Genomic DNA, 27,291 nt, shown 5'->3' with positions numbered 1-27,291 from the left:
GGTCGGCACCATGACCTGTCTTATATGCAATAAAGATATGTACAACAGAAGTGTATCTCTCTTGTCGAAGTCCAAGCTTCAACACGGCTTCAAAGCAGTTGACTGCTGGCATCCAGTTCATTGACGACCAGACCGCTTAGTTGGGCTTCTGGTGGTTGCGGCGGCGGCGGCGGCGGCGGCAAGGGGGCTTGGCGCTAGGGGTTGCAGCAGGGGCAGAACTGGGGCTGGCGGCAGGGGCGGAGGGCTTCTGGGAGACGATAGGAGCAGAAGAGGAGACAGGGACGACGCTGGTGGCGGGAGCGGCCATGGTGGTAGGGGCAGCGGTGGAAGTAGGGGCGGCAGTAGCTGGAGCCGAGGAGGCAGCGGGGGCGGCAGAGGAGACGGGGGCGGAGGAGCCGGAGTCGGCAGAGCCGGAGCCGACTGAGGTGGTAAGCTTGCCGTTCTCAATGTAGACGCCGGAGAAGTAGAAATCCTCATTCTGACTGGGGTAACCGTCTCTGGGAAGCTCGAGAACACCGACGTGCCAGTCGGCGCCGTTGCTGGAGGCAGGGGCGGCGACGGGGGCGACAACCTGGGTCAGAGCTGCGGAGCCGGTGGAGTGCCAGAAACCGACGGAGCCGGCATCAAAGTCGATCTCGTAAGCAATGTTGTGCCAGACGTCGGCATTCCAGTTGACGCTCCACTCAGTCTTGCCGTTGACGACCCAGCGCAGGAGGGGGTCCTCAGTGCCGGTGGCGCCGCTCTGCCAGCCCGACTTCATCTCGACAAAGTGGCTCTCGAAGAAGGCGATCTGGTGCTCCTTGTTGAGGGAGGGGGCGTTGGTGTCGGAGCGCTTCAGGGAGAAGTGGTAGTAGACCTTGCCCTTGGCAACAGCGGCCGATGTCTGGGGGATCAGCTCGGTGCGGCGCATATTCTGGCCGTTCCAGAAGGAGGTGCTGGTCAGGGAGATCTTGGCGCCCTGCTTGGAGGCTGCGTCGGCCGGGTTTTTGAAATCCTCCGACAGGTTAACGTACTCTATCGTCTTGCCGGGCCCGTGGATGTAGTACTGGTAGGAGCCGACGGGGGTGCTGAAGGACCACTTGTCGAGGTCGGTGGACGAAGTCATGTCGTTGAAACGACCGTCCCAGAGGATCTCGCACTGGGCGCGGGCAGCCAGCAGAGCCGCGCTGGCGATGCTCCAAGTGAACTTCATTTTCACGGGCTTTGGCGTGCTGTCGTGTAGGACTTAGGCTGTAGTTGCTAATATAAGAGATTGTATGCCTAAAATCGACCGGGCGGTTTGGAGAAAGCTCGAAGCCAACGGTTGGAATGAATGAAAGATGTTAAGAAAGAGAGGACGCAGGTTCCAGCAATCGATGCCTTGGCCCTGCTTCAGTGTGCGATAAAAAGAATGTAGCTAAGCTCAAAAGCAAGAAGAGGGAAGAGTGTGTTAGCACTTGCTGGACGGCCTGGGTCTTTATGTAAGATGAGGTTTTGAGGGTACGGGACGCACAACACATGGATTCCATCCTCGCTCCGTGATGCCAGCAAAAGGCGATGTCCCTGCAGGCCTAGCTGCGAGGGATAGAGTAGAAGGCAGGCCGCTTTGGGTTTCGCGGCAACATTTCCTGGTGCAGGACTTTAGCAGGAGCCTGCCATTTGCGTGTAAGATGGGTCCGTAAGCATTAGATTGTGGAGATGTACCTCGCTTCAGGTGAGGCCATGGCTGATGAGGCCACACCATCTTAGCACATAAACGGGGTGCATGACCCAATATTGCAGTGGCAAGGGAAAACCATCTCACCAGCGGAGACTGTAGTGAGAGAAGTCAGGCAATTCGGCAAGGAAAACTAGACCGGGTTTAGACCAAGAGACAAATACAAGATGATTCCATCTCAAGGTGACATAGGTTCACAATGATTGTCTAATACAATCGGGGGGGAAAAACACGGTATAAGTATCATGTCCGATGTTCACCACAATAGGCCGGGTCTGGACTTGGTTCACAAAGCCTAACGTGCACAGTAGAGGCAAAGAAGGTGGGGTACGGGAGAACCAGGGTGAGAGAGCGGACCAACAAACAGGCCGGAAGAGAAATAACAGGCGACCGGCGGGCGCTTGATGTTGATGAACTACGAGTCCACACCTCGTTTGTACATAGTATATATTGTATAAGGTAGATGAAAACGCAGGGGTCATAAACTGACAGCGCCGGAGGGCGAAGCTTTCTGCACCTGGGAGATTTCATGCGGAGCTTGGAATGGGCCCGCTATGCCCGATCGAGCATGTCTCTCAAACAGAGCAAACGCCCCTTTTTGGTACGACCAGGTCCTCCCTTCCTGGCCGTCGACTGTCACGGCGCGAGTTCACACCGCAAATGATGAATCACACTTCCGGGAGACAGGGAAGCCAGCCGCTACCAAGCTATTCTTCTGCTGGGCTGTCAGCGCGCCGAGCCGGGCCGGCGAAGACGTAACCCGTGGCATCAGTCCCGATGACGCAACCTGGTACAGCCGAGATTCTATTATGTCATCGGTTATTGCTCAAGGACTGAGGCGGGAGATCGCCCGCCGAGACGACCATTCCCCGGTCCGTGACTCCGCTATTCCCACCGTTTGCCGTGGCTCCCGAGTCCGGTTCAATGCGAAGACCACAAGTCATGACACAAAGGGGAAAGGCAAACGTAGCATCTCAGCTTCAACTAGGTGGTCGCCTTGTCTGTGTGCAATCGCGATGCATCAACTATCCATGCAGTTACCCATGCAGCACGCCTTGATGGCTGTTCATGACCGAAGGAATTCGCAAACGCTCTTCCCCCAACGTACGGCCCCTTTGTAAACCCACATGCCCGGCGCATTGCCACGCTTCAAGCCCTCTATGGCGTCTGCTAGCTGTAGTCCGTACCCCTCGTTCTTAATTTGTTCTATGGGGGTCAAATAGGTCTTGAAAGAGAACAGAATCGCTCCAGTCTCCGGCAGTCTTGTCAGCGTCTGCAACTCCTGACGCAAACAAGCCTACAGGTTGTGAGTGACCGTTCTCGAGGACACGCTAGTAAGGGGAGAATCAGAAATCTACCTTGCTAATGTCAACGTCCTTGCCTTCCTCTACGCTGTCGGCATTGTGGATGTGCAAGTCATTCGGACTGAATAATTTATCGTGGGTTGAGACAGACCACTGCTTCTTTTATCAGTACTTCCTTCCTCGCTCATGCGGAAGTCGAGGCATGACTGAACTCACATTCGTCCTTTTGACGCTCTTCCCCACCTGCAATCGACTGAAGAAACGTTCCATACTTGCCCCTATCTTGTCATATGACGGCACTGGTTGGTGTATATCCTTCAGAAGCTTCCCTAGCTTATCGGAAGGATCAAATCCAGCTGGGTGGCAGCAAACGAACGCAACCGCGCGATGGCCTTCAGGAGTTTCGACTAGTAGAAAAATGTCGTCTTCCACAGTTTCTCCGAGGGCCCGGAGTGCAATGTCCGGGTCTTCGGGTGGCGTTGTGGGCAAGGAGATGTTGGTGATACGGTTCTGAAAGATGGCCCCATCTTCGGAAAGGGAGAACATGGTCGGGTAACGCGTTGGCAAATATTCGGAAAGCAGATAAGTCCAAGTCTCATGAAGAGCCGGGATACCTTCCGGCACCGCGCCAGCAACCTTTGACGTATTCTCCTTCAAAATCTTCCGACGATTTGTAACTCGATCCAAGTAGGCTTTGTCAAAAATGATGAGATCTTCAGGCGCACTTGCCTGGATGGCTATGATGGGTTCCGTAAGTTACCGTACATGAGAATTGCCATTCCAACTTTCAACCTACCCATCGTGATGTGGTAGACGGGCTTGAAAGACCGGTAGCTGATTGGGTCATTTTGTCGCCAATCGAATTCGCTCAGAGGCTCAATATCAAATCTAGACGGCTTCTCTTGGATGGTTCTTGGGGATGATGACATCTGCAACACCCATCAGATAAACGGAATATACACCAAAGTGGGGGGCTAACCTTCAGGGCATATCGCCACCTCCGTCTCCATACTGATAGCAGCAGGATGGCCGCGGCCACAGCCGCAGTCACGATAAGGTACATCGTGCTAAGTGCAGAATTCGAGAACTTCTTGTTGCGAAAGATTTAAGAGTTGAGACGAGACGAGACGAGACGAGACGAAATGTTATGGCTTGAGGCTCGTCGATAATGTGAATCAAGTCGGAGGCTGGTTTCAAACGAGGAGAGGGGCTTTTATATGAGCTGCTATCCAAAGCAGACCGTTATCAGAGCAGTAGATCGCTCGCGTATCAGTTTCTGTCAAGTATCAGTTCCGGGCGTGAGTATCCTACCTTGCGCTCTGCGCGGCACACACACATACGCGCGGGGCAATGCCTTGCCAGGCCTTGCTCCTGAGGAGGAAGCTTTCCCCCGCACACTACGCTGGTCTCCAGCAAGGAAATGTGTTGCGATATTGACCATCGCCGGTTACTATCGGAGTTGGCGCCTTAACTCCGATGACTAATTACCGGCTAATTCTCGGATATCGAACCTCTGGATCTGCTGAGAATTCGTGGCAATTAACTGGCTGTTCAACCAGCCAGCCCACGATAGTTACAGTTACCCCTAGTATCCGTCAATCGCCACCGATACGTAAGGTTAACCGTATCACCTACCTGGTGAAAACCAACAAAATGATTTCGGTTTTGTCCTGTAATATGGCAATATGGACATCCGGCGACGGATCGTTGAATAGTCTACACGTAGTGAGAAAGCCCATTGCACGGTACGGATATATAGTACGGATTTTCTCCGCCTGTTTTATTCAACTGTTTGGCTCGGCACAGGTCTTTGGTACTGGCTGAATAGTAGAGATGTTGATAGAACAGGAGATGATGAAGCTGTGCTACCTGGACAAGCAAGTGCTCGAGGCTTTATTCAAAGACTCATCGGAGGACCTGCTTGGCTACATGCAGATACAGCAGTATAAACATGCTATTCTGCCTTTGGTTTGTAGCAGAACCAGATCTCTGGCGTCAATAATGGCGTCCACCAATACCAGATGTCTCTGAATTTGAGGATGGAGAAGAAACCAGGAGCTCAATATCCCCTCCCCGGCAATCGGAGACGGATAACACGGATGTGATAAGATAAGATATAGCCCGCTTCCAATCGAGCTGACTCAGGAGCGAGTCTACAGACAAGCTGATATTGTCCCCCCCCTGTCAACCCGAGAGTACCGTGCACGATACCAGCGATAACAGCAATAAATCTCATATCCTAAAGGCTGCAGGTTCAAATCCAGTTCAAATCCAGTTTTCTTAGATTTTTTTAATTCTAAAACGGCTCCGCCGGGGAGGGTTGGAATGGTACTAACCCACCCTGCTTCCTACGCTGCGCTCCGGGTCGGGATGGGCCAAGACCATCCCTTTTGCCTCTAAGATAGTTGTGTTATCACCTGAATCCACTGTCTGCTGGACTCTGCATAGACCAGTGTGCACGGTACTCTCGGGTTGACAGGGGGGGGACAATATCAGCTTGTCTGATTCCTCCTCAGGAGCGTACCACTACAGCTATGTAATCACGCAAGGGTGAGCTCCTCATTTGGCTCCACGCTCTCACCATCCACGTCGTTGACCAGTTACAACGCCGAATTCGCACCGAAGGAAACGATTGTGTGCCCCTCCAGTTAGCACATTCAGACGGCGATGTCTGCACTTTGGTTGTGAAACACCGGCCGATAATCCACCCGGGCCATCTGCCACCTTCTTCATTGGGCAAAGGGCTCGGCCAAGCAACCTCATCCTTCGGGGGGGCTGGATTCCCAACCTTGATTTAATAACCTTCTTGCATGAACTTTGACTTTTCTTTCCTGGTTTCTCGTCCTAATCCATTCGACCATCGCCGAATTGTTTGTCAGAATGGAGTCGGAGAAGAGCGGCTTTCTGCCGCCATACAGCGCCGCAGCCGTTCCGTCGCATTCGGGTTCACGCCGCTCAGCATCCCAACCTAAGCGGTGGCTGCGCCCCAGCCGCAGCATGAAGCTGATCGTCGGATGTCTTGCATTCATCGCTTTTGCTCAGTGGAAGCAGCTGTCTCTGCTGCCCGCTCGCCAACCGTCGAGCAATTTGTCCATGGACCGCCTGCAACAAGACCTGGCAACTTGCGCCAAGCTGCGACACAAGCCGCAAGACCCAATTGGTCTTGGCCGCAAGAAGAACGCCCGTTATGTTGATGGTCAGCGCCCGACGCTCATTCGAAATGCCACGATCTGGGTTGGCGAGGCTGCCGAGGGAACGTCCCCGGAAGATGCGCGCGCTGGCAAAGGATACTCGTGGATCACCGCCGACGTTCTTGTTGACTACGGCCTCATTCAGAAGGTCGAGGCCGACATCTCACTTGACTCTCTTCCCAAGAACACCCAGGTCTGGGATGCCAAGGGCCGCCAGCTGACCAGCGGCATTATCGACATGCACTCTCACGCCGGCGTTGACTCTCTGCCCGAGCTCAACGGCAACCAAGATGTCAACGAGATGGCGGATGATATCACCCCGTACGTCCGTTCGATAGATGGCATCAACCCGCTCGACCCACAGATCCAGGTCATCAAGTCCGGCGGTGTTACTACGTCGCTGGTTTTGCCCGGCTCTGGCAACAATATGGGAGGCGAAGCCTATGTCATCAAGCATGCCGTCGGCAAGGCCGACGGCCGCACCGAGTTCTCGGCAGAGGACATGCTGGCCGACCCTGACCGCAACTGGCGCTACATGAAGATGGCCTGTGGCGAGAACCCAAAGCGTGTTTACGGGAAGGTTGGCCACAGCCCCTTTTCTCGTCTTGGCGAGAGTTGGGAATTTCGCCACGCGTTCGAGCAAGCCGCAAAGCTCGTGCGAGACCAGGACGACTGGTGCGACGCCGCAGACAAGTTCGGTGTTGGAAGCCAGACCTCGTATCTGCCGCAGGACCTCAAGTGGGAGAGCCTCAGCGCTGCGTTGCGCGGTCAAGTGCACATCAACACCCACTGCTACACGATTCCGGATTTGGAGGCATTCGTCGACCACACCAATGAATTCAAGTTCGCCGTGCGGGCGTTCCACCACGCTCACCAAACATTTTTGGTTCCCGAGGTAGGCTTGGGCGTTACTCGACCCTACTGCACTGACGGCTAATGTGAAAATGTAGATCCTGAAGCGTGTTTGGGGTGGCCGTCCGCCCGCCTCTGCGCTGTTCGCCGACAACATGTACTACAAGTCCGAATCATACGTCGGCTCCGAGTACGCTGGCAAGATCCTTTGGGAGAACGGCCTCACTCCTGTCTACGTCAGCGACAACCCTGTTCTCAATGCGCAGCACGTCCTTTTCGAGGCTGCCAAGGCTTACAGATACGGTCTCCCTTACCATGTCGCCCTGTCCAGCGTGACATCTGCGCCTGCTGAATTGCTTGGTCTTGGCCAGCGCATCGGCAAGATCAAACCCGGATTTGACGCCGATATTGCTGTCTGGGATAGTGATCCTTTGAGTGTCGGCGCTGCGCCTGTACAGGTCTGGATTGACGGGGCGGCCCAGTTCTCTGACCCATTTGAGCTGAAAAAGCCCCTTGCCGGACCCATCTCCCCCGACTTGACGCTAGCAAACATCACCGAGGAGACCTTGGATCTAAAGGAAGTCGTTTTCACTGGCGTCTCCAACGTCTGGCTTTCTAGCAAGAATGTACTGTCGACTGGCGACGAGACTGTCAACGTCGTCTTCGCCAATGGTGCTATTAAGTGCATTGGTGCCTGCGGCGACGAAGTTGCGGCCGCCAAGTCTGCATCGAAGACTATCATCAACTTGACCAACGGTCACGTTACCGAGTCTTTTACTGCCTTTGGCTCTCTTATTGGCCTCAACGAGATTGATGCCGAGGAAGACACTGACAACGGCCGTAACCCTACCGGATTTTCGCGTGCGATTGATGGCCTTCTCCTAGACAGCAAGAAGCTGCACGTGGCCAAGCGATATGGTGTCACCAAGGCCATTTCTGCGCCCAAGTTCACCGGTGGTCTGACGCACTCGGGCACTAGTGTCGGTTTCATCACCGATGCTTCGCATGCTCTCGAAAAGGGCGCGGTATGGAGCGAGGATGTTGCAGTCCATCGAACGTTGACACTGGCTGCCAAGAGAGGCGACAACCCCTCCATCTCCAGTGCTGTCGGCGCACTCCGACACAACCTCCTGGAGGCGGTTGCAACAAACGACACTGGTTCGGACCCATACTCGGAAGCTGCTTATCTCAAGAAGGTTGTCAACGGGGAGCTTCCCCTGGTTCTGACGATAAACAGTGCCGATACCATTGTGAGTGTGCTAAGAGTCAAGGCGACTGTCGAGGAGGCTCTCGCTGCGAAGAGCCAATCCACGAAATCGCCCAAGCTTCGTGTCGCCATCATTGGAGGCGCAGAGTCTCATCTCGTTGCTTCTGAGCTGGCATCCGCCGGCGTTGGTGTGGTCCTTGCACCGTTCCAGTCGTTCTCGTATACCTGGGACCAGAGGCGTTCGTTGACCGGTGCTCCTCTCACAAACGGCACCGCCATTGACGCTCTTCTCGACGCTGGGGTTCTGACTGCCATTGGGCTAGAGGAGGACTGGCTCGTCCGTGACCTAGGACTTCTTGCTGGAATTGCGCAGAAGAATGGAAACGGTCGGCTGAGTGAGAAAAAGGCGCTGGACTTGGTCTCCTCTAACATTTACGATATCCTTGGCATCAAAGAGCCGGAGTCCGGGAATGGTCGCCACTTTGTTGTACATGAGGGCAGCCCCCTTGATATTGAAGGAAGAATCCGCGCGGTTGGTAGCGGCCGCGACACGGTGTCTGTGTTCGTGTAGTTGGTTGGTGGGGGGGGGGGTAACACCGGCATTACTCGGTCCAAACAGTATTGCGACTCCAAGGATCCATAATATGTACATTAAAGCCAGACTCCGGAACCGCGCGCGTTCCAAGCTCACAGTTATTGCAGATGCATCTTACGCCTGACGGCATCGCAACCAAAGTCACAACAGGGTTATTCTGTTACGTATGCTTATGGAAGCAAATTGACTCAACAATGTCCCCTCGGCTTTGGCTGCCGTTGTATCCATACTGGGGTTGCTGGGCTATCGCTCTTGTTCCCGCGCGGGTATTACCAATCCCGGACGGCGAAGATCCCACGGGTATCAAACGATGACCAATGAGAGGGGGCAGTGCGAAGCCAACTGAACAGGAGAATACGCTAGATGCAGCTAGTCAGGCCACTGCTATATGAGGTCTCCTGCCCCCACCACTCGAAACCACTTCTGAAGGCCCAATGAATGAATGACAAGACGATTGCACAAGATTGACCATTTAACAACTAATGGGAACCTCCTTAACCACATACACTCTGCGCCGAACTTCGAACTTGGCCAGGTCTATCTTCTCACATCCACGAAAGTTTGAAAAATCTGCACCCATCATGACACGCGGTGCAGTTGTATGTATCGCTCACGGCGGAGGTATGTAGAAATACACCCCTTCAAAGGCCTTCAAGATTCTCCGGCGTTTACTTACAGCATCAAGGTCCCATGCCCGTCTTGGGAGACCCTGGCCACGCTGCCATCAACGCCTCATTGAAGAACCGCGTGCCCAAGATCCTCAAACTCAACACACCAGAAGCTCCCAGAGCGATTGTGGTTGTCACGGCACACTGGTCTGAAGGCAGACCCACCATCTCATCGGCAGAGCGTCATGAACTTTACTATGACTATTATGGATTCCCGCCGGAGGCGTATTCACTCAAGTACCCCGCCCCCGGATCACCAAGTGTCGCACAGGAGGTGAAGCAGGCTCTCGAGAAGGAGGGCCTTTCGCCAGTGATGGACTCACGACGTGGTATGTGATACAATGACAGTAGCGATCGGCTTGGGCGTGCAGTCACAGCAAGCGGGTGCGCCAACTTTGTTTCGGGGCTAACCTGCAAGATAGGCTGGGATCATGGTGTCTTTGTCCCGCTTCTCCTCATCAACCCCGCCGCCAACATTCCTGTTATCCAACTTTCCGTTCTTGCCTCAGAAGACCCCGAAGAGCACTTCCGCATGGGACGTGCCCTTGCGGCTCTACGTGATTCCAATGTTGCCATTGTCGGCTCCGGTTTCGCCTCGCTCCACAACATGGGTAAGCTACGCTCCCTGTTCATGGGAGATGCACCAACAGTCAAAAGGGTCGCCAAGGAGGTCGACGAGTGGCACAAGGACCTTACGGATGCCGTGAAGAAGGAGAAGCGCGACGACCGCGAAAAGGCGCTATCTGGCTGGCGAGACTTCTCCCACAGCTACGATATGCACCCTCCCCATGGCGGCGAGCACTTCATGCCCCTGCTGGTATGTGCCGGGGCAGCCGAAGACGAGGTTGCTGGTGTAGACAATGCCGATTTCCAAGGTGTGGACATAAAGACATATTATTGGGGAGATATAAGTGTCTGAATAATCTAACTAAGTAGTACTGTGTACGTCTATATGCCTAATTCTAAGCGCCAAGCCTTTTCCGCCCCGTTCAAAGTGTACCATGAAGAGGACGAGATACCACACCACTGCCTGTTCATCCCATCATACATTGATTCGTTACATCATGATTCTTCCGGTTTCATGCCCAAAAAACCCTATCGTTGGATGCTGATGAGAGAATACGGTTCTCCAACTTCCACACACACCCTACCGTTACCCTCTGAAATGATCCCATCTTTCTATCCCCTTTTTGTGAAAAGCAAAGTCTAGCCAACTACTCAAGAGTAAACCGGTGGCCGAGGAAGCAGTTACAGCTTGCTCCCGATGCCCATGGCGTCGACGATATGCGACTCTTTTTCCACAACCCAGCCAGTTTGCACGTAATTGGCAAGCCAGCTGACCTCACGGCCTCGGTGGCCATCGCAGTCCCGGCATCCGCGTCTTACCATCTCGAGTCCCATGACGCCATCCATGACGCCACTCTTCCCGCCCACTGTCGCCCCCAGGCCGGTCCAACTGAGACGGCGGTTGTCCTTGCGAGAACGCCTGGTCTGCGCGTAGTTCGCCATGGCCGCCAGCTCGCGCTTCTCGGCCATGTCTCTGTCAATCATCATAATGTAGTCGAGAATGCTGTTGGGGGCGTGCGGAGAAGACGGGTCGGGGAACAGAGCCGAGAGGTAGTCGGTGAGGAGCATTACCGGGCGCTGGTCAGGCACCCAGTGACCCGAAGGTTGGGGGACCTGGTTGTGAATGACGAAGACACCGCCACAGAAGCGGCTCTCGAGCTTCTTATGGACGGAACTGAGGACGCCCAGCTGTGCGAAAGGGTCGTTTGCGTATGCGAAGTGCTCGATGTGAGGACCCCGCTCCTCAACGACGACAGAGCCGTCATCGAAGCGGGCCGGCTTGCGACCAGTTTCGCCAACAGGCACAATGAACTCTGAAGCGGCAGCGCCGAACGTATAAATCTCCAACTTTGTGAGCTTTTCGGGCTGGATATCGGAGCAGAGGCGGGCAAGAACGTTGGCGACGGGGAGAGAGCCGTTGTTGTGGGCGAGAACAGCAACGCGGTGTACAGAGGCATCCAAGAGGACCGAGCGGAGCTCGGCGTAAAGGGCCCGCGAAGCCTGCGTTTGGAGAGGAAAGCAACGCTGTATGGCAAGAAGAAGCATGTCAAAAGGCAAACCGTAGGTTGCCATTTGGATACCGCTGAAGGAGCGCCCGAAAAGGCGGGCGAGGCGAGGAATCGTGCATTGCGTTAGGTGGTTTGAGCTAGGCGGATGTCAGTGATATGCTTTTAGGGCCAGCGGCGAACTCAGGGGAGAAGAGAAGCCTACCTTGTACCCATGCCGCCGATGAAGATCCACCTCTCGTTGTCGTCGTCAATGTCTGTAGTGCTGTTGCCGAACTCGTCACAGCTAACCATGATTTCGTTGCCGTTCATGAACCAACTCAGACCGAAAACTATGCTTATCGAAATTCCTAACCAGGCGGCGAAGAAGATCCCGGGAAGCACAGCGAATAGCGGAATGGCGAGTGTGATGATTCCAACCTCAACAATGGCTAAGCTGAGCTGGATGACCATGTCTTTGAGGTGACTCTTGGAGAGATGTTGGCGATGGTTGGCGATGTGGGTTCTCAGCGACGCCATCAGGCCTGGCATCATCAGCCACATTTCCCGCAGATCTTCATGTAGCATTGGCAATGATGGTTTCTGCGCAAGTGGGACGGTTCCGCAGGCGCCATCAATAAGCGGTGGGATGTAAGTCACCGAAGGACCGCATGTCTTGATTGGCCCACACGTGCTCGACCTTGGCGATGTGCGTGGAGAGTTGATGGGCGACTGGTACGACGGTGATCTCGAGAGCCAAGGCATGACTGGCGAGGAGACTGGAGATCTTTTTGCTGTTATGGACGGCATCGGGGCCAGTTTTTCGAAAGGAAACAAAACGTGGCGGGGAGCGTGGAGAGGATATAAAGAGAGATATGTGAGAAACTAAGGAGTCGCAGAGCTTGAAACGCAGAGCAATGGGTGGATCAATCGGGGCACGAGGGGCGAACTTGTGACCATTCACATGCAACTGGACATCTTTTAATCTTTGTTGCGTTGTTGTTGTTGATGTCTCATCGTTCAAGTCGGGTTTCCCTCTCCCTTATCATTCCTCTCGCCGCTCGGGCAATCTTGTTGCAGACACCGGCGTAGAACGCTTGTTTAGTGGCGCATTCCGCCGCCAAATTCGCCCCGTGCCTTGACCATCTATCTAAACTATAGGCTCTAGCGTATTCGAGCCCAGTGTGAGATTTCGAATTGGGAAGTTTGTTTGGGTTCTTCCGGTCAGATTTGTTTACTTCAAGCCCAAGCAGTGAAAGACGCTTGTAAGTCCAAGGCAGATCAGTCGTCGTTTCCTCGAAATCTGATTGGCGGCGTCTTATGGATCTGAATGCACAAGTGGCACGCCAGCGACCCCAATGAGCAGGTCTCCGTAAGCCATGCAACGGATCACCAACTTTCGTCCCAAGCCCTGTCATATCTCAAAGGGCATTGATCACCCCAACATCCTAGGTTGTAGAGCCGGGTCAATCCCGCTACGGCTGGAAGAGGTTTGTTGGAATGTTGGGACGGACGGGGTCCCGGGGCAACAGACTTTAGCTCTGCAGCCCGAGAGGAGATTTCCGCACCGGCAGGCTTTTCCTACTCGCTCTTTTCCCGCTTGGATCCAGGGTTCTGGTGAGCCTCAGGGGGACTAGAGTAGGTACAGAACGACGCTAGGCCTTGAGAAGATATTTTCGTCCGAAGTTTAGCTCAGAGTCCCTTGCATGTGAACTTCTGACATAACGCCCGTCCGTTCTTTCTATACCCGTGGAAGCACGTTTCGAGGTCGGTAAATTTCGATCCTTATTAGGGCCGTTATTGAGCGTCAGACTCCAGTCGTGCTTGACTCCTGCACCGCGTAATCGGGATGTTCGGGAGAGACCCCGTCTCTGACACGCTAGTATGAGCTAAGTGAGTATTGACCCTCCAACCGAGAAGCTGAGTTGAATTTTTAGTAAGACCTTGAGCTTATCTGTAGGTCAAGTATCTGCGGGTTAGGAATGCCAGGCTAGCCCCAGAAAAGGGCGGATCTTGAACCCTCGACAACGCATGTCAACGCAGTGCCGCCCACATGATTGCGTGCATTCCTTGAGGAACCCTTCGGCACTCTTGACAACAATCTTCATTAGTGGAACCCCATGGCTGAGATATCTGTCTAGAATCTGCAGATCTTCCTTCTAGCCCCAATGGCTACCGCCATCTCCAAACATGAGGCGCTCACTTAGTCGGCACACTGGTGCGAGGCACGGACTACACGTGGATGATGCTTCCGATATCCGTACAGCACGTGAGGTTTCCCCTTTGAGGCTTTATGCTATGGACCTTTAATGAAACCAGAAGCATTCACTTCCGGGTTTGGTGTGTGATCAGATTCCAAGACGGTGGCGTCGCTGCTGAAAGTTAGTTGGGCAAGCGCCCACGAGGCGTTTTATTAATCGCTATAAACACCCTCCATGAATGATGTCAACAAAGTATCAGTAAACGTGAGAACACTACTGGGGAGCTAGGAAAAAAAAACAAGTTCCCTCTGGCAACATAGGAATTTGGAAGGAAGCTGATAAAGGCATGGCGGCTGCTTGGTGGTAGACATAGATATATTACACTCACTTGTTATTCGCCAGCGACTACCCATCAATCCAGAAGTAATGACCAGCTCTTTTTTGTAGCCTTGCTAGTAGTAACGGGAGACTGAAAGGATAGGTGTGTGCAGTTGACGCTAAATATATCACACGCTAATATATACATTGACTTGGAAGGAGGGTTGGTTTTCATAGCTAACACGTACTCCATGATTGATTATACTGTATTTCAAAGCTATTTCCAAGTAGAATATATTATTTATCAGTAACGTAGATGTGTATTGCTCGGGGACCACTAGATAAAAACCCCAGCCGTGAAAGCAGCTGGTTTTCGTATCAGGTTGCCACCCAGAAAATACTTCGGTAAAAGCGATGCAACTACACTACTCAAAGCCTGCATTAGGCTGTCGGCTCACACGCGAACATCTTTATGATGACCTATGTGACGTTTTGACTAGCGTGTTACACTTAGACATGCGAAACACAACTGGCCACTACTTAATGCAGCAACTTACCAAATGATTGACGAGCAGAGCAAGCAGGCTTGGTTTTTGTACAAGATGTATCTGAAATACAACCGCATTGCGCATCTTGGGGCGATATCTTTCCAGATTATTGCCCTTAAGTTTCAATTTGTGGCAGCTATTGGTTGCTAGCATCAGAGGCCCGATCGCCTTTCCAACACCATCCAAAGTTTGTTCAACGACGTATGCCAATGGCTCCTTGATTTGTATCGCAAGGCTATATTGCCTCATCAGAGAGACTTTAGCAGCTAGTCATTGGACACGATAACCATGGAGCGGGCTAAGCATTGAAGTGGCCAATTATGACAGCTGCGCTTGAACCCTTATGACATGGCAGAGAGTCACCAATGGATAAACGTTTATATCAGGATATATGCAGGCTTAATGCTATTCAAGGTACTATATACAAGAATGCAGATTCTGAAACCGAGCTCAGCCAGAAGCTCTTGTTTCTAAAACCATGCACCAGGCAGGACGCAATAAGTCGGGATTGCACATCTGGTGTCAGGTGAAATATACAACAACTCCCATCTTGACGCATGAGACCATCATCAATGGCATAAGACCAAGCAATGACTGCGTAGTCTCAGACTGCGTTTAGTAGTGAGCAGAGCGGCGTTCCTTGAGGGAGCGGCGGCTCTTGCAGCCGGTGTCGGGATCAGAGGGGGCGGGGGCGGGGGCAGAGCCGGAACTAGAACCGGCACCTCCCGTCCAGACCTCGGGGCCGGGAATCTTGTAAGTAGAACCGTCGGCGCCGTAGACGTTGAACTTGATACCGGTGTCGGCGTAAGTGTAGCCGGTGTTGAAGTCAAACTTCTGGGGAGGAACGTCGGAACCGGTACCGGAGATCTCGACCTGGACGCAGGAGGGGTAGAACTGAGCTCCGCGAGCCGGGTTGACGTCGAAGGTGGTATCGGCCTCATGAAGGGCAATGATCTCTTGTCGGAGGAGGTATTTGCCGGCCTTGAGGGACGCGGGAATCGTGATGTCTCCGGACACACCCTTGTTGGCAATGAGCTTGTCAGTAGCCCACTTGCCGTTGGAGAAGCCCTCTTCACTGATCTTGGTCCAGATGGGGCCAGTGCCGGCGTCCTCAGTGAAGGGAGCGATGTAGGTGATGACCGGACCCTTGTGGGAAGCGTCGAGGATGTCGTCACCGGGGGTGTTGTGGAACCACTCAAACGCGACCTTGTCACCAGCGGCAAGAGGGGCAAAATCCTTCGCAGCCTTACCACCGTTGACGTTGCAGACGATGCTGGCGCTCTTGAGGTCCTTGACAGGGTTGTTATTGGGGGGGCTGCGGATGTACTGCTTAGAGCCCTGGCCGTTCAGGGAGCGACCATCGCCAACATTCTTGCTGTTGACGTGGATGTCGACAACCATGGTATGGGCGGAGGAGTAGCCAACGAGGGCAGCCAGAGTGGCGGCAGTGAAAGAGAAGCGCATCTTGGAAGCTGTGATGGGGTTTTTGGCGAGAAGAAGAAGATTGGTGGTTTAGAAGTGAATCGAGGTTGTGCTTAAGGGAGCGTGATCGAACGTCTAGTTCGTCAAAAGAGTGTATGGCACAGCCAACAAGGGAGAGACTTGGAGTACAGGGAAAGAATGACACCGATGTGATGATGGAGAAGGAAGAGAAAGGAATGACTTGACTTGTGGGATAAAGAGACTTTATAACATATGTGTAGATAGGCTGTCTTGTCTATCCACAATACCTCCTAGACCATATTCGTCTGAAAGCTGCTTCGTTTTCATCTCGAATCATCTATGCCCATCTCCGGACGTGGCCCATTCCCACCGGACTCCCTAGGTCAAGGTGGGCAGCCAATCTAGGACTGCATCTTGCCTCTCCATCGCGCGGCTAGAGCTGGCGATTCCATCAGTTGCCCAGCAATCCAGCCTGTCAGAGCCCCTGTATCCCTGGAGCAGCACCTCCAGCAAATCGATCCGTATTAGTTGCACAGCAATCTGTAGTAGTGTACAGGTACAACTTGTCGATCAGCGGACTCGTGGAGAACAGGGGTGGCGCTGGTAGGATATCGGATGGTGGCGCTCGTTTCGATCTTCCCTCCTGCCAAGAACTGCGGGAACGTCGCAAGGAGAAACGAGGCTGATGGATTGGCGAGGTAGCATTTCAGGCCCTCTGCGGCCAAGTCGTTCGGCGGCAACCGAGGATGGGTGTAATTAATGAAGTCGTTGCAATTAAAGTGAATATGGGGATGTGAGACACTTAAACAGGGTGACAGTGGATCTAGACAAATCCCCCTGCAGCGGTGCGGCTAACCAAAACAACCTTGGCTACCGAGGTTGAAACGTGGTGACAACCCGCCCCTTTTGGCTCTGATAAGGAGACACCCTTTGGGGGCCAATTTCAGGCTACTCTCGAGAATTCCGATGGAACAAATCGCGAAGTCATTCTTTGGCGACTTTGGTTCCTACCATTGGGCCTGTCAACTTTGTGATTGGGGAGCTAAGAGAGTAAGGGCGGGAGAGAAAGATGGCAGAAAGAATGAGAGAAGGAAAAGAAAAAATCAAAAGAGGAGGGAAAGTATTAACCGCCCAGTTTCAGGTCATTGATGCAAGACGCAACACCAGGCAGCCAGGCCTCCGAAAGAGGACCCCAGTCAGTTGATAGTCAGACCAGCTCGCTCATGATTGAGAAGATGCTTGGAGAAGATGGCATCAAATGAGAGAAGAGCATTTGCAATGCGCCCCGCCCCAGCGGCCTGGAGCATACCAACATACGTACATTCACCCTGTGCGATGGCCACCACATTACACTAGGAACTTCGCGAAGTACCTGTACTGTACAAGGGGTCCTTTTGTGTATAGTCCCCGTCGAAAAAGGACGTATGAACAAATTGAGAGACGATCAGGAAGGCGAACCGAGATGAGTGCGTGGCAAACATATGTATAGTACATGTCGGAGATAGACCCGCAAATTCGCAGCAACCACATGCGGTCGATCCTATGATCTTGGGCGGGGTGTTGATCCGAGCTGGCATTAATGGATGGCCTCTCTCTCTCTCTCTATCGCTCAGCAAGGCATTCTATACTTCGTACTATTTTTGTAGACAGTTGGGTGCATAGTGGAGGCGCTGACAATGCTGATGTTGGCAAGCAATTATTTGTTGCATGATGTTCAATCCATTAGTGTAGTTGCACCTACATGATGTTCAATCCATTAGTGTAGTTGCACCTAGATTGCGATCTTTACCAAAAACGTGCCAAGACTATCAACGGTTCCCAATTCAGTGGGGCGACTGACGTTGGTCTTTCTACTTCCTTCTACTCGTCATTGCACAGGCGTTGATGACAGTGCCTACACGGCAGGATCCCGGTGATGCAGATTGATATTAGCTGACCCGCGTCAATAGATGATACATCCCTGTGGGCAATTGTCTTCTCATCCACCACTGAGTGTTCGCCTTTGAAGTCGAGGAGAGTTGAAATGTGACGGCGGTTGCATGAAGTATGCTTGTTCAGTTGGTTCCCAGGCGCCTGGCTGCATCACAACAGACCGAGTCTCACATTGTTATTTGTCTCTAGTCCGTACTCTGTAGCCATCCTGCCACTGAGGTTGACATGTCGACAAGATTGTCGAGGGGTCTGTCTGGTGGGGTGACGGACAGTGTGAGACTCGAGGGGGGTTCGCAAGCGCTTTACAGTTGTTGGGCCGGCGCGAGGACGAAATTCGCAGTCATCAGATTTTAGAGGAAAGGTCTGCTTATCATATATGTACAGTTATCCTCCATATGACAGATAATGGCAGCGACATGTAGTGCTTAACATGTTTAGCAGGTCGCTGCACCTCTTAGGTTTTTTTCGGTGGGAGGATAGGTAGGCCTGGCCGGTGAACTCCCAACCTAACGAGATTCCCGTACGAAGTTCGGCTAAGAAAAGAGGTCAACATGAAGCCGCCTGTATGTGGCAGTGAAATAGAGCCGTAGCCTTGATGGAGCACCATAGAGAGGTGGAGAGTGAAAATCGGAACGAGCAGGGCGAGCGAAGTCGAAATAAAGAGGACGAACTCAAAGTATATGGGGTACTTACGTAGGGCACCTAAGCATGCCTTGTCTGCCTCTTGGGCGGTAACTACTGGCCGTCTAGCCGACGGGTGTAAATCATAGAAGCGGATCTTATGGTCGGTCACCTGTGCCCTTGCTGGTTCCAGGTATGGCCCGAGCTGCACAACATTCGTATTTTTTTCGTCCTGGCGAGTATGGGGAAAACCGGTGCCGGGGGGGGGGGGGGGGGGGGGGGGGTGAGGGGGGTCCTGGACAGTGGCTAACAATTATGACGGGATGAATATATACTGCATATTAATCACTACACATAGTGTATCTAGAATAATACAGGGTGGCAGGGCTAAGTTAATCACCCCTATTAGTTACCTGACCGGGGTGATAAACTTCGGCCGGATACCATAGTACATCTGGTTTCCTGCCCCTTTTGTCTCTAGATCTACTTTCTTCTCCGTCTTTAAAAAAAAAAAAACCCAACAACAACAACAACGAAAATGCTGGAGAATATAGATTTATGTCAGTCTGGTCTAAATGAAGTAGACATTGAAAGACAAGAATAAAGAGAATCTCTGATACCTACTATATTGGGCGGGCAATACCTGACCCTCAAGGTCACCATAAACACATTACGATGGGGCACGGTCCAGAGCCCCTTCCCTAGGTGGTACCTAGACATCTGTAGGGGATCGGATTTCTGGAATCAGGTGCCTGAAAAATCTCTCCAGAGTGTCAAGGCAACAAACCAAATTCTTATCTTATCGCAGAGCACAGGTGGATGCCCGTCGCCATCGTCAATGTCATTGCATCACAACAAAGCGCATCCGCCGCCAATACTCTTCGATCAATTTGACAGACCTCGACCCAAGTCCTCACCGATACGCCGCTATCGCCAATCACCCTTCGTATCCCTATAATGTCTACTGGCAGCTCGCAAGACCCTACGACAGGTGCACCGACAAAGGTCGACGACTCTTACGCCGAGAGCAAGGCCAAGTTCGAAAGGTAGGCAAGGCCTCGACGCAGCACGTACACTGGATAAAGCCAATTGAAACCGGGCGATAGCAAAGCCAAGAGCGAGTACTTCGATCCTTGTCAGGAACTCGCCCAGAAGAGCATCAAGTGCCTGCACCGAAACGGTGGCGACAAGACAATGTGCGGTGACTACTTTCAGTAAGGAGACCCTTTTGTGTTCTGTCGGTGCACTAAACCCCAGGATGGGAACCAAGTGACAGTCCTGCGGTGCTGATGTTTTCCTAGAGCGTACAGAGATTGCAAGAAAGCCTGGGTTCGTATCCATGAACCCTCCCAATCGTCTATCGATCCCAGCACACTAATATTTTCCTCCTTCAATAGTTCGACAGGAGAAAAGAAGAGAGAAAGAAGAACGGCGGGTGGTGGTGATGGGTCAACTTCTGACCTTGTTCGGGCGACCATTGCGACGATTACGAGACGGATCGAACGGACGGATCCGTTCAATCATTGAAGCGATCGCAGGGAATATCGAGTGCGAAACCGGGAAAAGTGTACACTATGTATAATGCTGCATGTGCGGGAAGGAGGTGTTATGTTATTCGAGTAAATTCGGTCATGCCTGGAAGCCCGTTGAGAGGCTGCTAAGTGACCACCGGGCCATGTGGGCGGATACTTTTAGCATTGGGGAACAAATTTTTTTTTTTTTTTTTTTTTTTTTTTGGTGGCACGATTCACGACTCAAATCACTATCAGCATTTTCTTCTTTTGCTCTGCGACGACTGTCGTTCTGGCGTCTGGCTTCTCGTAGAACGGGGAGGGACAGCTATTCGACCTCAAGATAGAAAGGTGGAGATAGATGCGGATATCGGAGAAGAGGTTTACCCGGTCAGCCAATCAGTCTGGTATCATCCCTAGACGTCTCACACAGTTCTTGGTGCTGTTGCACCTTACAGCGTGGTGCCCCTCCAAAGCCGATTCTGCCCCGCCATCCGATCAGAAGCATCACCATGTCCTGGAACCGGCCTCAGCTGAGGAGCGGCACCGACCTGCAGCTGCAGTCGGCCTTTAACGATGGACAATGGGCCAACGTCATCCGTCTTGCTGATAAACGATTTCGGACCTTCAATGATCCTTACTTCGAAGTTTGTTGTCTCATCTATCCCCCTCCCCCCTCCCCCCACCCCCAATCCAGACTCGAGCCGAACTGATCACACCACTTAGGCAGTGAGAGTATGCGCCGAGAGCCATCTAGAATCACCTTTGGAGAAGGCGTCACCTCTCATTGCAATCCAGAAGCTGGTCAAGGACCCGTCCGCTGTAAGAGATGCTGATTCTCTTGAACTGCTGGAGTGGGCCTCTGAGGGTTTCGTGCAAGATGAAGACTTCGCAGCGACCTTTGGACCCCTGAAGTTGCGATATGTGAAGGCGAACCCGAAGGATAAGAACGGCGGAACAAGATGTCTCGAATCTTGTCTATTGCACTGGGACTTGGTTAGCGCGCAACAGGTCAGTATCGCTCCCATGACAAATGGCCGTGGTAGCCTAACGGAAGCTCACATAGATTGCGGCTGTTCTTGACAGGTCCTTTCCCCAAGAAAGAAGCTTCATGTTCTGGAACATTGCCATCACCCATCTGCTTGCGGTGAGCCTCTTCAGCTGCCAAGTTACTACAGAACATGGCTGATTCAGTTGCAGACCAGTGATCAGTGCCCCGCTGGCAAGAAGCAGCTCTACGGCATGCTATCTTTGAAGCAAATGCAGCGCGCTGCCCAGTTGACTGAGCAGGTAAGATACGCGTTACGAAGCGGAATGGCTGGGGTGGCTGATTAGGTCTCAGGCAAGCACCGGAGCGCATGGCGAAGTGGCCGATCGAGCGATCAAGACAGAGGAAGAAATTCTTCTCTTTTATCGCCTACTAGAAGCTCACGGTTCCGATGCGGAGTGGGATGCTGCTCTCCAGGGCCCAACTCTAAACCCCGTCTATCAGTTCAAGGCTGGCCGCAAGGATCTCTTCCTCCAAACTATTGACGTGCTTGAGCGAAAAGAAAACTGGAAAGCGATGTATGACCTCTGCAGAGAATGCCTTTCGGCTACGGATGACAAGGGCCAACTGAGCCTTCTCGCATGCGATTGGGCTGTTTGGAAGAAGTTCCTTAATGCTGCTGGCCGAACAGGGGAGGCTCACAAGTAAGTGAAGCATATTTTGGTCGAGTTGGTCATGTCTGATGATTTGTAGTGCTTCGACCGAAGTTTTTGAACTCGTCAACCGGTTCTTGACACAAGAAAACGTCCGCTCAATCTATAAGCGTAACATCCGTCTGGCCAAGGTTGAGGCAACTTTTCAGTTCTCGCAACCTGTTGGCTCCGAGGCGAGGTCAAATGCGTTCGAGGAGCTCTGCCGGTATATCGATATCGAGTGCGAATCACCCGCTTGTTTCGACGATGTCAGGGCCTTCGTTGAGCGCCTTCCCCCCCACGAAGTAAAGGAATTTGCTTATGAATACGTCATTCGTCTGGCAGAAGAGTCTAAGGAGGCTGCTAGGTCGGCATCTGTAAAGGCTTTGGCTTTGAAACTACAATACCTTGGCCTCTCTACTTCGAAAATGCTTGTTCGTGTCTCGGACGAGGACCCGAAAAAGCCAAACAACTGGAGATGCATCGTGTGTGCAACTGTCAACAAGGCACCTGTCTGCGCGAGTTGTTTGCAGAATTTGTTGGAGTCCACGTTGACTTTGTACTCCACCCTCATCAACTCTTCTGAAATCAGTCAGTCCCTCGATTGTATACCGGAACTGGCCATTCTTGCAGCAACATGCTGCATAAGGCTAAGCGGCCTCCACCAACGCTGCGCTCTCAACCCCACCTCTACGATGAAGGGCGGCCGATATGATCGGGTGCTTCAGGCTGCCCTTCTCATCGAGAACCAGCTTACTAAAACCCCGAAACATACGAGACTGACTCTACTCCTGGTGCGCATCTATCTCGTGCTCGGATGCGCATCTCGAGCTCGTGAGGTGTGGGACACAGCAGACGTAAAGCGCACCATCATTGATTCCCTAGGCCCCTATTTCTTTGATCGTCTGTCAAGCATCGCTCCTACCCTGGTCCTCCCCCCGAACAAGCCTGGGAAGGGCCTGATGCAAGGCCTGAAGGCGCACTACAACACGTCGCTCAAGCTGAGAATGCCTAGAAGGCTGGCCGATGCTTTCGAGGCTGAGAGTTACACTGCTATTCTCGACATTCCGAGTTACATTGGGCACCTGAGATCGAGCTGCACATTGGTCATGGGATACGTCGAGGAGTCTAGAGCTGCACGAGCTCTTGGCATCCGCAACGACTCAATATTCGACGAGCCCGCGATTGGTGAGTTATCGCAAGGCTTTTAGAGGTAATAGATACACTAACTAACAGTGGTTGCAAGAGGAAATTATCGACGACTCTGTTCTAAATGAGGTCATCGATTATGGTTCTGTTCCCAACTTGGAGGCGGCGACGAGTCGACCCATTTATGACGTCTTGCGGCTTGGACCGGATCCATCAGTATGTATGATCCTCCCTCATACAGGAATGTCACAGCACTAATCAAAGAAACCAGAACTGTCGTTCTCACTTGGCCCTTGCCGCAGAGAGATTCATCGACATCCTCTCCTTCAAGCCCGCATCTTCGTACAAAGCAACCAACATTGCTCAAACGACAGCAGCGGAGCAGGTCTTTGTCTTAGAATCCCTACAGCGGCTCGGCAACTCGTTGGACATATTCCTGCACACCCGAGGAAACGTTCTTACACAACAAGAAGAGACGTATTACGAGATCATCTCCCTCCTTAGCTCCTTGGTACCCCTCGCCGTCGCCGCCAGCCAGAATCCGCCGCCCCCAGAACTCCTGTCAAGCATCGTCTCGGGCATCAAAACTGGCCTCGAAGGTCTTCGGGCCCAGTCCCTGTCGACGCCGGCTGATGCGGACAGAATCAAGGCACTTTTGATGCTGAGCTCGCTGCATGGTCTGTTTCTTCTTCGCGACGCTGCAGCGGCCGTGAAACTGGCTGTATCACATATCGTTGCGTTCAACGAGCGAGAGAAAGAGAGGGACCGTTCCGGACAGAGCAATGTGCCCAAGGAAATCATGGCACAAGTCAAGGCCTTGGACGCTGCCGCGGGTACCGCCATGACCGAGGGAAAGGCGAGGGTTATCCTCCTGAAGAAGGAAAGCGATAGCTTGAGCGCAAATAGACTAAGCTCCTGGACGTTCGAGACGGACCCGGACGACAAGTCGGCAGAGCAAATTCGCGATGTGGCCGGGGTACATCTTGGTGTTTGGTCGCAAAGAGTGGTAGACAGCTGGCGGACGAACTTGAAGGGTTGGGAATTGGTGCGGTGGGAGTAGATGCCGCATGTCATTCGTAAATGCAGCATTCTCGCATGTTGTAGCCAAGCGCGATAGTCTGTCAGCAGTGACAAGGAGCCCAAAACAGAGTCTCGTGCAAGCAACCCCATAACTCTTGACTAAATCACAGATGATCCGGGTATATCCCACTCATGACACCGTCCTTTTGACAATTCCAAATGATGCATGCCAAGCCACATTGATATCCCCTTCCTTCAGCAGGCCGTCCTGTCAAGGGACGCGGCGGACCTTCAGCAATATAATATACTGTTCAAGGACAATCAATACTAAAAACCCTTCACACGGTATCATCGCTTTTACTGGCTGTCCCTCCGCTTTCTCTGCTTCTTCTGGAACTGCTCTTGCTCCTCGCGCAGTGTCATCCACGCCCAGAACCAGCAGAGCATCTCGAGGAACGCAAATGTCAAGAACACGCGATTCTTGAGGGCATCGCCGCCCCAGGTTGAAGGGGTGTAGCGCGGGTTGTTCACCTGTGCCAATGGGTGGGCAAGGCGGTTGCCGTCGCGGGTCGAGCCGCCATACAGGGGCGACGAGGGGCCGAAGAGAAACGTGTAGATGACAAAGATCATGGACAGGAAGAGGCGAAAGGGGGCTGATTGAAGTTTTTTTCCCTTTTTAGCAGGGGCAATAGGTTATAGGGCAAGGGCAAAAGACAGCAAGCTTACCCTGGGTTCCCCAATGGTAGATGAGCCAAACCTCCTCAGGCATGCTGAGGGTGACTAGGTCGCTGACGCCCAGCATACCGAGAACGGCGGCCAAGAAGGCGAGGGCGGGTGACTTGTTCTCGAAACTCCGCGCATAGGGCTAGGAAAGGAGACATGTCAGGCCTCTGAGAACGCACGTTACAGTGCCGGTGAGAGCTCAGGGGCTTACCATGCCCATGGACTCGCCCAGGATGTACACCAGACCCTGATCGGCGATAGTAGCCGGGTTCGTGATGAAGAAGTAGGCGAGGGTGATGTGGAACAGGGAGAGAGAGGTTATGATGGTTTTCGCCGAGATGATGGCCATATTTGCGATTTCCAAGCCAGTTTCGTGATGGTCAAGCAGAGGAGTTTGGGGGAAGTGGTCGCAGTCGTTTGCAGAAAAACAATGGGATGGACAGACAGTAAAACCGGTTGATGTCTTATCGGATGGTGTGAGCTAATTCTGCCGACTGAAAGCTTATCGAAGCGGAGCTTCTCATTCGTCCCGTCCCATGCCGCTATGCGAGGCTCCGGCTGTCTTTGAGCGGTTCTGTTCCCTGCTAGCGCAAATGACAGCTCCCCTTTGCCAAGAACAGACAGCTTGGGTGGGGGGTGGGGTTCCTTTGTCTAATCGTATCTCTTCCTGGAATGAATGAAGCCTTTCCAACGGCTTCAACCAACACAACACCTGGACCCCGGCGACCTCATCACTGTCTCCGGGTGTACAAGTATCGAGTGAGCAACGGCAAAGATGACGGCCGATACCGCAATCCCGCTCGAGAAGACGCGTCACATCAAATACTGGCAGCGATGTCACAAGACCTTCCTCCCGCACCAGTACACTTCCTCCGACAGCACGCGCATCGCCCTGAGCTTCTTCATCCTCGCCTCCCTCGACATCCTCTCCCCGTCCGAGCCGTCGAAGGAGGAACCGAATCTCCTCACACCCACCGATCGAGCGACCGCGCGCAATTTCGTCCTGGGGCTCTGTCACCCTGGCGGCGGGTTCTGCGGCTCCCCGAACCACGCCCTGCCGGCCGAGCTATATGAGGACTGGGACTTTGGAAAGTGCAAGCCTCGGACAAGGAACTCGAGCTCGGCAAACTTGGCATCGACATACTTTGCTCTATTGATCTTGGCCATCGTTGCAGACGGGCTGGAAGCGGCGGAGAATGCCTTTGCAGGCGTGGATAGAGCTGCAACGTTGCGGTGGTTGAAGCGATTGCAGCGACCTGACGGGAGCTTTGGAGAGCTCGTCCTGGATGATGGAAGTATAGAGGGTGGGGATGATATGAGATTATGCTTTTTGGCTGCCACCATACGGTGGGCACTGAGAGGCGACGCGAAAGAAGGGGACGCGGATTGGGTCGAGGACATCGACGTCGAGGCGCTGGTCAAACACATTCGCCAGGGCCAAACCTACGATGGTGGACTCGCGCAAAGCTCCCATCAGAATGAATCTCATGGTACGTTGGTACATTTCGAATGTGTCTTTTTTTCTCTTTTTCTTTTTCTTTTTCTTATTCTTAATAAATGAAACCTGATTCAAGTGACTACTAGCCGGCTACGCGTGGTGCGCGGTAAGCGCCCTGGTTCTGCTCGATCGACCGCCGCAGCAGGGCTCGAAGCACCACGTCAGCGAAACACTCAAGCAGGGCGTCCCCGACCTGTCGCTTCTGATCAGATTCCTCGTCTATCGTCAGTTCGAGTATCTCGAAAAGGATGACGACTCGGACGACCCTGACACTGCCAACTTCGCCCTACCCGAGTCACTGGCCGAGCTCTCGCTGGACCCCAACCTGCGTTTTGTAGGTTTCAACGGGAGATGTAACAAGGTGGCGGATACGTGCTACTGTTGGTGGGTTGGCGGAACATTACAGGTACGGCTTGGATGGTCGTCTCAAAAGTACCAGCGTTGACCTGAAATGCCTTATAGATGCTGGACTGTGCCGGTCTCATCGATGCGGGACCGTCTCGCCGTTTCATCATGAGCAAGACACAACATCTCATCGGCGGTTTCTCCAAATATCCCGGTGGCCCGCCGGATATCTACCACGGCTTCTTGGGCTTGGCTGCACTTGCCATTATGGGCGATCCAGCCCTCAAGCCATTTGACGCATCCGTGTGTGCGACCCAGGAGACTGTCGATAAAATTGTGGCCGCGCGGGAGGGGCTTAGATATGCGGCCAAGGCAGGACGGCGGTAATCAAGCTCGGCATCTGTAGGGCATGTTAAAGCAGGGTGGCGCGCGCTCACCAGCGGACAAACCTAATTTGGATTGGACGAGAGAGCCACTTCACAGGATTTATAAACGGAGGTAAAAGTAGCCAGAATCGGCCGAATATAGGTTTGATTGCAAAAGTATCAGCGCCTCCATGTTTAGTACAAGGTATCCTCAAGGTATGGTACACGACGCCGAGAGTGGAATATAGAAAAGAACACAATGGGGTCTTGTACCTCTGCCGTTCTATCGAACGTGGTGGGCGTTGAAACTTTTGCCGCACAGTGCATCTCAAGAAAACAAAACAAAAAAAGTTGGCGTGCCATCAGAGCGGCA

General features: G+C 52.9%; 10 protein-coding genes across 10 annotated transcripts; 5 read left to right on the top strand and 5 right to left on the bottom strand.

Annotated features, from left to right (window-relative positions):
- Positions 1-136: 136 nt before the first annotated feature.
- Positions 137-1,192, bottom strand: LY79DRAFT_577849 (uncharacterized protein; the record flags this gene model as incomplete). Its single annotated transcript, XM_060559914.1, has 1 exon — positions 137-1,192. One exon carries the CDS (start codon positions 1,190-1,192, stop codon positions 137-139), a length of 1,056 nt encoding a protein of 351 aa, XP_060416467.1.
- A 1,278-nt stretch (positions 1,193-2,470) lies between these two features.
- LY79DRAFT_98703 (uncharacterized protein) lies at positions 2,471-4,241 on the bottom strand. The gene is made up of 5 exons (XM_060565275.1): positions 3,980-4,241; positions 3,797-3,929; positions 3,217-3,737; positions 3,055-3,153; positions 2,471-2,993 (listed from the first exon to the last, which is right to left on the bottom strand). Exons 1-5 carry the CDS (start codon positions 4,061-4,063, stop codon positions 2,763-2,765), a joined length of 1,068 nt encoding a protein of 355 aa, XP_060416466.1. The 5' UTR covers positions 4,064-4,241; the 3' UTR covers positions 2,471-2,762.
- Positions 4,242-5,424: 1,183 nt separating this feature from the next.
- Positions 5,425-9,279, top strand: LY79DRAFT_546438 (amidohydrolase). The gene is made up of 2 exons (XM_060557236.1): positions 5,425-7,086; positions 7,142-9,279. Exons 1-2 carry the CDS (start codon positions 5,881-5,883, stop codon positions 8,819-8,821), a joined length of 2,886 nt encoding a protein of 961 aa, XP_060416465.1. The 5' UTR covers positions 5,425-5,880; the 3' UTR covers positions 8,822-9,279.
- A 1-nt stretch (position 9,280) lies between these two features.
- LY79DRAFT_546432 (Extradiol ring-cleavage dioxygenase, class III enzyme, subunit B) lies at positions 9,281-10,512 on the top strand. The gene is made up of 3 exons (XM_060557235.1): positions 9,281-9,466; positions 9,531-9,842; positions 9,936-10,512. The coding sequence occupies exons 1-3, from the start codon at positions 9,328-9,330 to the stop codon at positions 10,430-10,432; spliced, it is 948 nt and encodes a 315-aa protein (XP_060416464.1). The 5' UTR covers positions 9,281-9,327; the 3' UTR covers positions 10,433-10,512.
- Positions 10,513-12,563, bottom strand: LY79DRAFT_546430 (uncharacterized protein). Its single transcript, XM_060557234.1, has 2 exons — positions 11,791-12,563; positions 10,513-11,725 (listed from the first exon to the last, which is right to left on the bottom strand). Exons 1-2 carry the CDS (start codon positions 12,372-12,374, stop codon positions 10,762-10,764), a joined length of 1,548 nt encoding a protein of 515 aa, XP_060416463.1. The 5' UTR covers positions 12,375-12,563; the 3' UTR covers positions 10,513-10,761.
- Positions 12,564-15,013: 2,450 nt separating this feature from the next.
- On the bottom strand, positions 15,014-16,269 carry LY79DRAFT_546429 (family 61 glycosyl hydrolase). The gene has a single exon (XM_060557233.1). It carries the CDS (start codon positions 16,093-16,095, stop codon positions 15,247-15,249), a length of 849 nt encoding a protein of 282 aa, XP_060416462.1. The 5' UTR covers positions 16,096-16,269; the 3' UTR covers positions 15,014-15,246.
- A 3,134-nt stretch (positions 16,270-19,403) lies between these two features.
- LY79DRAFT_546421 (cytochrome c oxidase-assembly factor cox-23) lies at positions 19,404-20,351 on the top strand. Its single transcript, XM_060557232.1, has 4 exons — positions 19,404-19,673; positions 19,734-19,841; positions 19,929-19,956; positions 20,025-20,351. Exons 1-4 carry the CDS (start codon positions 19,585-19,587, stop codon positions 20,070-20,072), a joined length of 273 nt encoding a protein of 90 aa, XP_060416461.1. The 5' UTR covers positions 19,404-19,584; the 3' UTR covers positions 20,073-20,351.
- Positions 20,352-20,650: 299 nt separating this feature from the next.
- Positions 20,651-24,027, top strand: LY79DRAFT_588473 (N-acetyltransferase B complex non catalytic subunit; the record flags this gene model as incomplete). Its single annotated transcript, XM_060560921.1, has 8 exons — positions 20,651-20,785; positions 20,865-21,149; positions 21,205-21,285; positions 21,339-21,428; positions 21,481-21,830; positions 21,880-23,006; positions 23,065-23,183; positions 23,239-24,027. The coding sequence occupies 8 exons, from the start codon at positions 20,651-20,653 to the stop codon at positions 24,025-24,027; spliced, it is 2,976 nt and encodes a 991-aa protein (XP_060416460.1).
- A 213-nt stretch (positions 24,028-24,240) lies between these two features.
- LY79DRAFT_98388 (increased loss of mitochondrial DNA protein 1) lies at positions 24,241-25,191 on the bottom strand. Its single transcript, XM_060565273.1, has 3 exons — positions 24,922-25,191; positions 24,714-24,852; positions 24,241-24,640 (listed from the first exon to the last, which is right to left on the bottom strand). Exons 1-3 carry the CDS (start codon positions 25,057-25,059, stop codon positions 24,345-24,347), a joined length of 573 nt encoding a protein of 190 aa, XP_060416459.1. The 5' UTR covers positions 25,060-25,191; the 3' UTR covers positions 24,241-24,344.
- A 294-nt stretch (positions 25,192-25,485) lies between these two features.
- On the top strand, positions 25,486-26,940 carry LY79DRAFT_577841 (prenyltransferase and squalene oxidase; the record flags this gene model as incomplete). The annotated part of the gene is made up of 3 exons (XM_060559913.1): positions 25,486-26,200; positions 26,295-26,614; positions 26,671-26,940. The coding sequence occupies 3 exons, from the start codon at positions 25,486-25,488 to the stop codon at positions 26,938-26,940; spliced, it is 1,305 nt and encodes a 434-aa protein (XP_060416458.1).
- Between the last annotated feature and the right edge of the window lie 351 nt (positions 26,941-27,291).

The sequence above is a fragment of the Colletotrichum navitas genome, assembly GCF_030913465.1.
Source record: "Colletotrichum navitas strain CBS 125086 chromosome Unknown LY79scaffold_15, whole genome shotgun sequence".
Lineage (NCBI taxonomy): Eukaryota > Fungi > Ascomycota > Sordariomycetes > Glomerellales > Glomerellaceae > Colletotrichum > Colletotrichum navitas.
This window is presented reverse-complemented; position numbering and strand designations above follow the sequence as displayed.

Coding starts and splice junctions, on each gene's coding strand:
- LY79DRAFT_98703 (XM_060565275.1), bottom strand. CDS start 4,063: ATGTACCTTATCGTGACTGCGGCTGTGGCCGCGGCCATCCTGCTGCTA. Junction 3,738..3,796: donor CGTCTACCACATCACGATGG/GTAGGTTGAAAG, acceptor AACCCATCATAG/CCATCCAGGCAAGTGCGCCT. Junction 2,994..3,054: donor AGGACGTTGACATTAGCAAG/GTAGATTTCTGA, acceptor CACAACCTGTAG/GCTTGTTTGCGTCAGGAGTT.
- LY79DRAFT_546438 (XM_060557236.1), top strand. CDS start 5,881: ATGGAGTCGGAGAAGAGCGGCTTTCTGCCGCCATACAGCGCCGCAGCC. Junction 7,087..7,141: donor AAACATTTTTGGTTCCCGAG/GTAGGCTTGGGC, acceptor GTGAAAATGTAG/ATCCTGAAGCGTGTTTGGGG.
- LY79DRAFT_546432 (XM_060557235.1), top strand. CDS start 9,328: ATGGGAACCTCCTTAACCACATACACTCTGCGCCGAACTTCGAACTTG. Junction 9,467..9,530: donor ATGTATCGCTCACGGCGGAG/GTATGTAGAAAT, acceptor TACAGCATCAAG/GTCCCATGCCCGTCTTGGGA. Junction 9,843..9,935: donor AGTGATGGACTCACGACGTG/GTATGTGATACA, acceptor CCTGCAAGATAG/GCTGGGATCATGGTGTCTTT.
- LY79DRAFT_546430 (XM_060557234.1), bottom strand. CDS start 12,374: ATGCCGTCCATAACAGCAAAAAGATCTCCAGTCTCCTCGCCAGTCATG. Junction 11,726..11,790: donor ATCGGCGGCATGGGTACAAG/GTAGGCTTCTCT, acceptor ACATCCGCCTAG/CTCAAACCACCTAACGCAAT.
- LY79DRAFT_546429 (XM_060557233.1), bottom strand. CDS start 16,095: ATGCGCTTCTCTTTCACTGCCGCCACTCTGGCTGCCCTCGTTGGCTAC.
- LY79DRAFT_546421 (XM_060557232.1), top strand. CDS start 19,585: ATGTCTACTGGCAGCTCGCAAGACCCTACGACAGGTGCACCGACAAAG. Junction 19,674..19,733: donor AGCAAGGCCAAGTTCGAAAG/GTAGGCAAGGCC, acceptor ACCGGGCGATAG/CAAAGCCAAGAGCGAGTACT. Junction 19,957..20,024: donor GAGATTGCAAGAAAGCCTGG/GTTCGTATCCAT, acceptor CTCCTTCAATAG/TTCGACAGGAGAAAAGAAGA.
- LY79DRAFT_98388 (XM_060565273.1), bottom strand. CDS start 25,059: ATGGCCATCATCTCGGCGAAAACCATCATAACCTCTCTCTCCCTGTTC. Junction 24,853..24,921: donor TGGGCGAGTCCATGGGCATG/GTAAGCCCCTGA, acceptor CTCCTTTCCTAG/CCCTATGCGCGGAGTTTCGA. Junction 24,641..24,713: donor CTACCATTGGGGAACCCAGG/GTAAGCTTGCTG, acceptor AACTTCAATCAG/CCCCCTTTCGCCTCTTCCTG.